The sequence below is a fragment of the Ahaetulla prasina genome, chromosome 18 (genome assembly GCF_028640845.1).
Source record: "Ahaetulla prasina isolate Xishuangbanna chromosome 18, ASM2864084v1, whole genome shotgun sequence".
NCBI classification, from domain to species: Eukaryota; Metazoa; Chordata; class Lepidosauria; order Squamata; family Colubridae; genus Ahaetulla; species Ahaetulla prasina.
The window spans coordinates 4170768-4182307 of NC_080556.1; the positions used below are offsets into that span (position 1 = coordinate 4170768).

At 46.7% G+C, this 11540-nt stretch overlaps 1 protein-coding gene across 1 annotated transcript; it reads right to left on the reverse strand.

The window, feature by feature from the left end:
• Positions 1-300: 300 nt before the first annotated feature.
• On the reverse strand, positions 301-10759 carry LOC131187211 (uncharacterized). The gene is made up of 9 exons (XM_058161451.1): positions 10548-10759; positions 9380-9494; positions 8770-8923; positions 6970-7115; positions 6111-6287; positions 5262-5378; positions 4404-4490; positions 2136-2283; positions 301-1908 (listed from the first exon to the last, which is right to left on the reverse strand). Exons 1-9 carry the CDS (start codon positions 10757-10759, stop codon positions 1877-1879), a joined length of 1188 nt encoding a protein of 395 aa, XP_058017434.1. The 3' UTR covers positions 301-1876.
• Between the last annotated feature and the right edge of the window lie 781 nt (positions 10760-11540).

Genomic DNA, 11540 nt, shown 5'->3' on the forward strand with positions numbered 1-11540 from the left:
TAAGTTGCTTCTCTCCTTGATCAGTTTCCACCCATTGCTTCTTGTCCTGCCTTTAGGTGCTTTGGAGAATAGCTTGACTCCCTCTTCTTTGGGGCAGCCCCTCAAATACTGGAACGCTGCTATCCTATCACTCCTAGTCCCTTTTTTTCCATTAGACTAGACGTAGCCAATTCCTGCAAACGTTTATTTGAAGAGCAAAACTGTTTTCGGTCTGGAGTAGATAAGGTCAAAAAAAATAATAATTACAAAACAACAATCGTGGCATTGATCCTTTATTGAAAAATACAAGGCCGGTAACAAATCTTTTTATTTATTTATTTATTTATTTATTTATTTATTTATTTATTTAAATAAAGCAATATGATTAGAGTATGAAATACTGGGTTTTTGTTAGAAAAATCACTTTGTTACGAAGAATAGCTCGATTAAAGATAACTCGCATTGCTTGGGTGGGGTGTGTGTGTGTTGTGTTTTGAAAAGATAGGACCAAACTAGCACTGAAAATTTTAAGACTGCGTTTTGAACTTTTCAAAGAGGGCAGCAAGAAATCTGCCGTGCTAATATTGACCGAAAGAAATAACAGCTGGAAGACCCTCCGGTTAGGGCCAAAAGTTTGAGAGACAGAACCTCACGTGGGTCTGATTTACCGTGTTTCCCCAAAAATAAGACCCTGTCTTATATATTTTTTTGAACCCTGAAATAAGCGCTTGTCCTTATTTTCAGGGAGGTCTTATTATTGGAGCAAGACGGGGCTCCTCTTGCCATCTTACCGGATTTCCAGCTCCGTCTCCCTAACCAGAGGAAATGGCGGGGACTGGCTGCGCGTGCGTTTAAATATTTTTTGGGAGGGCTTATTTTCGGGGGAGGTCTTACTATCCGGGGAGGGCTTATTTTCGAGGAAAGATGGTTGATGGACATGCTGCTCCTTGCAAGGGCCCAGTTTTTGCAACATGGGTAGGACAATTTTAAGCCCAACAGTTTTACCGTTCACTCTGTCCTGCCTTCGTTGCATCCTGGCCCGAAATTCTTCCAGTAGGACAAAAACTCGTGCCTTTTCTACAAGGGTGCATGCAAAACTGAACCAGCCCTATGCCAACCGGTATGCTACTGGCTTTTTTGCCTCTGGCATCGCACCAGGAGGGCAGAGGTGTTCTCCTCGGGTGCCTGCCAAGGAAGTGAAGTAACCTCGCCAACTGGAATGACAGCCCATTTCCCTGCAACCTTGGAAGCGTGAAAAACAGGCAGCTCCCTCGGTAACGAATAGTGCAGCGGTAAACAGGAGTGATGGAAGAGGAACATTTCTGGTTTCAAACTGGATCGGAGAGCGGGTCAGGCCAGGTCGAAAAATCCGGGGCCCGAGGCTCTTTTAAAGGTTTTGATTGAAACTACAGCCGCACCCGCGGGGATCCGCTTTGCGATTTGGCAACCGAATTCTGCCCCCGTCGGTCAAGCTCAGACATACCAACGGTTGCAGTGCCTAAAATTAAAAAATAAAAATAAAAACGGGGGGATTCCAATACAGCCAGGGGAGCAAATGCCAGACCCCAGCGCGAGAAAGGCCACTTGCAGCGCAAGCTACAACGGGAAGGTGCTCCGAATGTAGAATTGGGGACGATGGGTGGTTTTGTTGGCTTTTCCGTGCGAGGAAGGAAGGCAGGCAGGCAGGCTGGCAGGGGTGATCCCGGAGATCCAGCGAGGCAGAATGGAATCCTAGAAGGCAGAGCAAAGGTCTCCCTTGGGATCGAGTCTCTGCTGCTGCTTGTCTATCAAGAGTCCAACCGAGGGGGGCAGAAGATTTTGGGTGGGGGGAATCACATTTTCCCAATTTGGTTTTTCACTCTATAAGAGCACATCGGTTTGACGATGGAGAAGCGGATCACGAATCGATCCTTCCATAGGAAGAAAACACTGGAGTAAAAAAAAGAGAGAGAAAAGAATGCCATTATTGAAAACGGTCCCCCACCCACCCACCCACCCAAAATACACAAAGAGGATTTGAGAAAGAGGGATGCGCCTTAGCCGGGTGCCTTCTTCTCAATCCCCATGCCAGCTCTCCGCTGAAGAGACCCCCCCCCCACCCCTCTCTGGATGGAGGTTAACTCCCAGAAACCGTTCCTGTCCCTCCCGATACTCACTCCTCTCTCTCAGACCTTGGCCAAAACTCTGGTAGACGTGAAACAGCGCCCAGAACAGAACGCTTTTGATCATCACCGAAATGCAGGAGCAGGTGATGATAGCAGCTTCCAAGGCATAAGAGTTCCCTTGGCCCCATTCTGTTATCACCTGGAGACAGGGGGTGGAAATGGATAAATACATTAATATCTGTCAAACAGTTTACCCCTGGAGACCAAATGGAATGAAATTCACACCCGTCTGCATTTTGGGGCATCGCACTGCAGACGTGTAGCTCGTTCCCTCGCATCCAGCAAAATTTAACCAGCCAAGGTTTGCGGCCACAAGCTGGGAATCTACACACACACACACACACTCTAAGCCACTGTTTCTTTTGATCCTGGCTTGTCGATTTCCAAAATGTGGTGCTTTGCCTCTGCCCGGCCTAATCTCTCCGCGCCATCTACCTTGCAGGGATGTTGTGAGATGAAGGGAAAAGACAATGCCCTAGGATCCGAGTGCACTCTCCTGGATCGGAAAGCCCAAGATCCATGGGTATTCTGAGGCCTAATTAGGAGACTTTGACCATCCAATGGTTTGCAGGGCTTTGCCAAGGAAGGAAGGAAAGGAAGGAAAGGAAAGGAAAGAAGGAAGGAAAAAAGAGGAAGAAAGGAAAGAAAGAAAAAGAAAGGAAGGAAAAAGAAAGAAAGAAAGAAAGAAAGGAAAGACAGACAGAAAGAAAGAAAGAGAAAGGAAGGAAGGATAAAGAAAGAAAGAAAGGAAAGACAGACAGAAAGAAAGAAAAAAAAAGAAAGAAAAAGAAAATTGCTATCTCCCTCTGCTTAATCCTAATGTTGAAAGCTGCTGAAAAAATTATCTCTCTTTTTAAAAAGAATGCGATTGTTGTGTCCAAGGCTGCTGCTGGTTTTTCTGCAGACTAGCAGAAACATTCCAGAGGGGGTTGACGTTAAAAGGGCTTTGCAAAGCCTCAAAAATCTTGTTTTTTTTACCTTGAGGGTCTGACACAGCTGCTCCAAAAGGACCGTCAGCTGGTGTTTGGAAAGCCGTCCAACTTAGCTTGACTTATTGGCATTTTTTATTTCATTTTTTTTTAAGATTCAGCGTTTCTCAACTTTAGAAACACTAAAAAAAGTGTGGACTTTCAAGTCCGAGAAATCTGGGAATGGACGTCTGCACATCTTAAAAGTTGCTGAGATTGTTTTTAGACAACGGGGTTGTGACACAAATCAATGAAGGGGAGGGGGAGACTGTGCCATTCAAAAAAATGTTTATAGCTTTGGTGCACTTTTTAAAGAACTGCCTAGAAAGTGATTGGTTCTCGTTTAACAAACCGAGCAAACAAACCAACATCTAGAACGGGGTCAGCAACCCCGTGGCTCGGGAGCCGCGTGTGGCTCTTTCACCCCTCCGCTGCGGCTCCGTTGCTCAAAATACGCATCACAACCGCCAATGTGTGACACCCGCTGGCACACGATTTATTGAGTTTATCGACTCCCAGTAGGCCAATTGTGGATAAATCCAAGGAAAGAAAAGTTTCGGAAGAAAAACAGAAGGTTTAATTCAACTATATATGCTACTTTTGTGGCCGCTCAGGAAACAGTCAGGCACCGGAAGGGTTTTGTGACTCCCGGTGTTTTCTTTTCTGTGGGAAACGGGTCCAAATGGCTCTTGGAGTGTTTTAAGGTTGCAGCCCTCTCATCTAGAGCCACAAGTATACAAAAACCGTAACAACAGAAACCGTTCCCAGCTTTAATAAATCTCTTATGACAAGGCACCAACGATTTCCTAAGTCGGTTGACGGCAGTCAGATTCCCTGGGTTCATAAAAGCATGTCTGAATTGGGCCCATTGTTGGATGTCCTTGGATGGGATCCAGCTGAAGGAATTTAGGGCCGAGTTCTGAACATGATAGATGGAGACCAAGCATTTGCGGTTATCGTGCAACCGAGGGGCCTCCCGCAAATTCCAAAATGGACAACTGATATTTTTTTTTTGTTCTCGTCATTTCCTCCACGAAAATTCACCAGCTTTACGAACCAATTTCCTGCCTTTTAACATGCTGGGTCCTTTTTAAAAGAAGCGATACGCTCTGGGAACTTGCATTTTCTCGTTTCTTCGGGCTCCGGATTCCATTTCCGGAAACGGGAGTAAAACGTTCCTGCCATTCTTGTAACTTCTTTCTTTCCCAAGGTTGCATTTGAACAACCAAGAAAAAAAAAATTCCCTCTTTCTCATCCCGAAATCAGCAAACCAAAGTTTGGCAAGACTTACTGCGTAGAGGAGGTAAGCCAGATAAGCCACTTCTGGTAAATTCTGAATCACAAAAATCCAGGCGAGAGGTTTTAACTCTTTTAAGATCTGGAGGGGAAAAAGAAGAAGAAAAACAAAAGGCACGGAGTGACCGAAGGCTCACCGGTTGAAAAAAAAGCGTATCATATCATTTTCAGCTGGGGGGAAAAAAATCAAAATACAGTAGCAGATGACGTCTTTGAAAGCAGGAACAGCTATACCGTCTTCCCAAATACTGGGGGAATTAGCGTAGGGAGTTAAAATAGCAACAGCCCTTAGACTTATATACTGCCTTATAGTGCTTTTACAGCCCTCTCTAAGTGGTTTACAGAGTCAGCCCTATTGCCCCCAACAATCTGGGTCCTCATTTGACCCACCTCGGAAGGATGGAAGGCTGAGTCAACCTTGAGCCAGTCAGTCAGGATCGAACTGTTGGCAGTGGGCAGAATTAGCCTGCAATACTGCATTCTAACCACTGGAGGCAAGCAAGCAAGGAAGGAAGGAATAGCAGTTAAGACTTACATACTGCTTAACGGGGCTTTTACAGCCCTCTCTAAGCGGTTTACAGAGTCAGCCCCAACGATCTGGGTCCTCATTTGACCTACCTCGGAAGGACGGAAGGCTGAGTCAACCTTGAGCCTGGTGAGATTCGAACTGCCAAACTGCAGGCAGTCAGCAGAAGTAGCCTGCAGTTCTGCACTCTAACCACTATGCCACCGTGGCTCATTAAACACCCATTAGCAGAACGGGACGTAGCCCCCAAATGCTACGATAGGAAAGCAACCAAAACAAAAATTCCTGTTTCCCCCCCTTATAATAAGCATTATCGAAGAAACTCACTGCAGTTATGCCACAGGCCACCTTCAGAACAGCCCAGCAAATCCCAGCAGCCAGGAACACGCTGTGGAGATTCGAAATCTCCCGGGTTGTGGTCAGCAGCAGGACGCACAAACAGAGCTGGCAAATAGAAGAGAGATCTCAAAACATCGGGCAGGTGGACATAGCTGCGGATCCCTTGACAGCCCTCTCTAAGCGGTTTATAGAGTCAGCCTATTGCCCCCCTCCACCCCCCCAACAATCTGGCTCCTCATTTTACCGACCTCGGAAGGACGGAAGGCTGAGTCCACTTGGAGCCGATCGGGATCGAACTGCCGGCAGTAGGCAGTCAGCCCGCAATCCTGCATTATAAGCACTGCGCCAATACAACTCTGGTATGGCGTTTCAGCTAACCAGCCATGTTATTTTCTTTTCCTGTCACCCGTTCTTTTCCCTTCTTCACCCTTTTTGACAAAACAGCTAGTTTTCTATCATGAATGCTCAGCCCACCTGAGTAGTTCTGAGGGGGCTTTCCCTCCCCTGAGTTTCTTTCTTGTAAGGTTTTCAGGGCAGAAGGATTAGAACCTGGCCACCCTAGAGGACCACAGACCAAAAAAAGGCCAAGTTGCAGAACTCTTAAACGTGAGCTAAAACGGGGGGTCTCCAACTTTGGCAACTTTTAAGGCTTGTGGACTTCGACTCCCAGAGTTCCTCAGCCAGGAACTCTGGGAGTTGAAGTCCACAAGCCTTAAGGTTACTAAGGTTGGAGACCCGTATGAGCTAAAGCTGGTGATCTTTGGTATCAGAAAAAGGGGACACCCGTCACGCTCAGGACTCAAAACAGGAACGGTTTGGTTTGTTGCCAGGAGCTACCTGAGCCTGGAGGTCAAAGGTCAGCATGGAAAAGCAGAGGTTTAGCATGAAATACTGGGCTTGAAGGCTCTCCAACGCGCCGCCCACCCGGAAGGCCATCCGGCTCTCGCTCTGAATCAGGATCACGGCGCAGCAGACGTCGAAGGCCCCCACCAGAAGGATCAGGACGAAGCGAGCCTGGTGGGAGAGGGGAATGAGGGGGAACTAGAAAGGGGGAACCCCACTCCGCCCACCCGAAGCCCCCGATCCTCCCCTCTGAGCTCAACACAGGATGCCTCCTCGCCATCACCGACTGTTCTGACCGAGGCTTCCCCAGCAGCACAAAGCCGAGTCCTCATCCCGATAAACCCCTTTTATTTAATTTAGTGAATTCCAGCAAAGTCTTTCCTCTCCCACAGTCTTTCAAGATAGTTCACAATTACCGACTTTTATAAAACTTGGAGAGTGGCCAGACCGATTTGGCAGGAATACAGGAATGAACTAAATGTCTCTTGCAAACTCCACTCCCCTTTCACTCCTCTTTTATTCCCTCTGGGAGGGGCTATTCATCGTCCACCTGTGGCCTTACTCCCAAGTCGACCCTTGTTCCTTAGCTGTTCCCTTCATCTGGCAACTCTGCGCATGCGCACACTGGGAACAGGCTCCAGCTGTTTGTCTGCCTCACTGATGTCTGCCTCCGAAGGCAGCTAGTACGTGTGATTAACGGCCCTGGCCCCCACTCTGCCTTTGACGCAGAGCCCTCATCAGAGCCTTCCCCAGACTCCAGGACTGGCCCATGTTCCTCCCCAACCTTCTTACTATCCGAGCTGGCGGGCCACACCGCTTAACATTGAAGGAGGATCTCCAGCCAGATGCTCACCAACAACTCCGGCTTCTGCTTGGCGGGCAGGACGGTGAAGTTGATCACGGAGCGTAGCATGACCAAGGCGATAGAGAGGACGAAGACGACGAGCTCCTGCCGATTCTCCTGCAGGATTCCCCGGCTGACGTAATAGATGCAGAAAACTGTCACAAAAGAGAGGCTGAGTTATCAGTAGCCAGCGAAGAAGGGAGAAGAGATTTCACAGGGGTGGAGGCAGAGCCCACAGATCAGCTCTAGGTTTGGATTTGCCCTCCCTGTTTCAATGAGGGCCTTGCTTCGTTGAATCTGATCTGAAAGATTGATTTTAATGCATTAAGATTCATCGTTTGCCTTTCTCAAGTACCAAAGCAACTAGCAGTACCCCCAAGTGGCGAAAAGCCAAGCTACAAAGGAAAATTAATGATAAAATTAGCTAACAACGGGGAAGTTTCCTGTGCTAATGCCTTGGCGAGTAGCTGAGTAAGCCATGGTTTGTTTTAAACTATGGTTTGAATAGACCAAGGAGGACAGATTCCGATATCGAACCACGATGGGGTTGATTTACTTTAGTGGTATGGATAAATCCAACTCTTGCATAAACTAGGGAGGGATTAAAAACAAGAAATATTTACTTTCCATGGCCAAACATAACAAGATTCCGGAGTGACACCAGGCCCAAATTTTGGGTTCTTCTTGAAAACTATCCCTGGCCATCCAAAGCTCTGTCTTTGGATCTTTAGCCGTAAAATGCCAAAACACAAGGTGGAAACTCTCACTGACAGCAAGGACTCAAGTGGCAGAGAACTTTGACAGGATTCTTATAAAAATGTGGGAGAGCGATGCCACCTACTGCCTGCAGTGAATATTACAGCTTACAGGGCAATGAAAGATTTAGCAAGACAATAAAACAGTGACATCTATCAAGGCAACAATATTGTTGGGAGAATCCCCGTCTTGACCCTTCCCTAGGTGTGCAGAAATCGCTGCGAGCCAGACGAAAGCGGCTACAAAAAACAGCTTTCGATTTACAGTGGTGCATTTAGCGACCGTTCAAAATTAGAACAGCACCCAAAAAAGTGACTTATGAGACCGTTTTTCACACCACCTTCGCAGTCTCCCCATGGTCATGCGATCAAAATTCAGACACATGGCAACCGACTCATATTTACGACAGTTGCAATGTCCTGGGGCCCACTGGCGACTTTCTGACCAGCGAAGTCGATTCACTTCGCCACCGTGTGACTTAACTGAACAACTGCAGTGATACACTTAACAACTGTGTCGAAAAAAAGTCATAAAATCAACTGTCTTGTTTAGCAACGGTAATGCTGGGCTCCGTTGGGATTGTTATGTCAAGGACTAGCTGCAGTTATGCTCTAGGAAATTATTGACATGTGCCAGGTAAGTTCCTGGTCCTGCTAGGAGGATCTTTGTTCCAGTTGGGTTTTTTTTTCTTTTAACTTCAGTTGGTCATCCTGGTTATGAAAGCAGGAGTGGAGCAGTGGTGAAATGTAAAATTTGTTACTACCGGTTCTAAAACCTGATCAACAGTAAAATGAACCTAGGACAGTATATGCAAATTAGGGTCTACACAACAATAGCCAAATATAAAGCAGAAAAATGATCCTTTAGTTGTTTTTTTTAGAAAGAGTCAATTCCCTTCTTGCCTCTTGTGCAAGAATTAGATCAGTCTAGATGTCTATCAAAAATATAATTTATCTAGAAAAAAAAGACTCCTTTTGCGTGCTAAACGTTCATTCTCCCCTCCCCCCCATTCTAGTTTCTAAAGTTTGCCATTCAGGAAAACGGTTTGATTACCAAGGCCAATGATCTGGATGAGAGACACAGTAAAATCTTCATTTTTCTGCTGGATGAGGGTCTCGATAGTTAATCCAATGACACTCAACAACGAAAGGATAGTGACACAGAAGTAGATCTTGACAGGGGATGACAGTTCGGACCATCGTTTGATCTGGAACGATAAAGAGGGCAAGTAAGGTAAAGAGAATTTTTTTTTCCCTTCAAGTTGGGACTTCAGCTTCCCCGTTTAGCCCACAATCCTGGGATTTCCTGGTTTACGTTCCATCTAGTAATTTGCTTTCTGAAGCTGCTTGCCATGTTTGTAAAGTCCGTAGGAAGTAATGGAATAGAATTTTTTTTTTTATTGGCCAAGTGTGATTGGACACACAAGGAATTTGTCTTGGTGCATATGCTCTCAGTGTACATAAAAGAAAAGATACCTTCATCAAGCTCCAACATTTACAACACAATTGATGGTCAATATATCAATATAAATCATAAGGATTGCCAGCACCTTAACGTACCTCAGGTCAGAATTAGATCTGTAATTTTACATATTACACACATGGCCCAATGGCTCAAACTACTTTATTGAAATTAACGAGACTGGTGAAGTACAGATACTTACAGGACCGCACGGCGTGGCAATCAGCTCTTGGTGTCTTGGTGTTAGGTTTGGCAGTGGAGAATTTATGCTTTCGTTTGGCAAAGCCAGTGCTTCCTCTGACTGGGAAAGGAGAACGCTAGATGGAGAGGAGGGGAGAAAGGAACATTGTGTGTTCAGGTAAATACGTTACGTGTGGAACTGCGCTGGTCCATCATGGGCGTGCTAAGTCAGCAGGAGAGAAAGGAATCGGGAAAGGAATCGGCCTCAAGATCCTTCGTTCGGGAACAGAAGTCTATCCATTTTCAATTTTTGCAAAAAAATGAAGTCGGGATTTGGCTGGAGGATCTAAGACGGACGTTGGCTGGTTAAAGTTGGGTCAACATCTTTTCCTAAAACGCTGACGGGGTGAGGAAGGTTTTGTGAACTGCACGGGGTCACTCCTGAAGGGGAGGAAAGTGTTAGATTTCAAAGCCATTGATGGACAGCAGCACTTAGAATCTTTTTTGCGAACCGTGGCAAAATTGCACAATTGGGGTGTTTAAGCGAGGTGGATGTGTATTAGGGCAGCACTGAAGTTTTGGCTCACCTTTGGCAGCTTTCCGGCACAGGGGCCGGGACAAAACGCCAGGGCCATCGGCTTACGTTAACGTAAAAAGCTAAGTTTCTAGTCCTCCTGAAGGGAGTGGGGTCCATTTCTTTGGCGCATGGCGCATGGAATTACAAAAAACCAGCCAATGATGATGATTAGCCCCACATATTGTGCCAACCGTATAGGATTCGCGCTAATCCTGCAAACTCAGTTGGGCTGATTGATTAAACCATGATTCCTGAATAAACCATGATTCCGTAAACCACGTCAAGCATGCAATGCAAGGTCCTAGCGGGATCCTGGCATCTCCCAGATGTGGGGGGACCCCAGTTTCCATAATCCCCATGTCTGGAGTGATGGGGACTGTAGTCCCACATTCACCGCCACCCCCTCCTCTCCAGACGGTCATTTCCTATTGAAAACCCACACCCACATCTTGAGAGGCGGTGACGTCATAGGGTGTGACGTCAGACGGGACGCGTCGTGACGCCCCTCTGACGTCACGCCTCGGCCAGAGAGACGGGGCTATAACGGAAAGATCGGTCGGCTTCACTTGCCGCCCCCCCGCCCCCCACAAGACGCTGTGACCGGCTTAACTACCTCGTGCCGGGCGTCTCCATGGCGACGGCGACCGTTACATGTCCCAGCCGAGCGACGAAGCGGGCGCTTCCGCATACGGGAAGTTCTCTCGGGCGGTGGCCATAGAGAAGGAAGAGCCCGAGCAGAGAAACTTCCGGCTGAGGCGGAAACGCGCCATTTTCAAGTCCTGCGCCCGCCCTGGGGGGGGCGGGGTTTCGAAGCCGAGGTGCCATAGAGAGGGACGCCTAGACGTACCTCCTGTGCTAATTCTACTACAGTAGTTTTCTCATTGATGTGCTAACTCGTGACGTCACTTCCTTCTCTCCAGTACTTACCAGTTTCTAAGAGGGTGAGGACGTCATAGTCTTGAGCTGCCTTAAAAGGCAATAAAACCTTTATTTTCCTATAGACATGCTGCCATAAATATTCCCTTCCTTGCTAATCTGGACGAAAGAAAGCAGAAGGCACGCCTCAAGAGGACTAGAAACTTGAGTCTGCCTGTAAATGGGAGCATGGTAGAAAGCCAGGCTTCCCCTATTCAGCATCCTCACTACTATTTCAGTTTGGTTTCAGTTCTAAATGTAGAAACTACCGTAGTATATAATAACTGCGAAGACTGGTATCAACAGGACTAGAAACTTGTTTGGCTTTAATTATGAATGGCTTGAAACGCACCTCGGGGAAACTTTCAATATCTCGGGACGCCTTCCTGACATCCAGAGTAGATGAGCAATTTTTAAATTTACGTGTAAACTGCCCAGACCCATTTAGACAGTGAGATGGATGGGCGGTGTATAAATTTGACAAATAAATAGGAGTATAATTAATAAAGATAAAAGGTTAAGGAATGTTTCCCTTATTCCTTCCCAATCTTTCGAGTCCAGTGGTAAAATGTCTGAATTAATCCCAGAATGACTTTTTTATTCCTGCAGCCTCGGCAAGAGAAATTATTGTCCCTCTTCAATTCAGAAAACCCAGCTCTTTCTTTATAAACATTGGAAGGGTAACAGAATA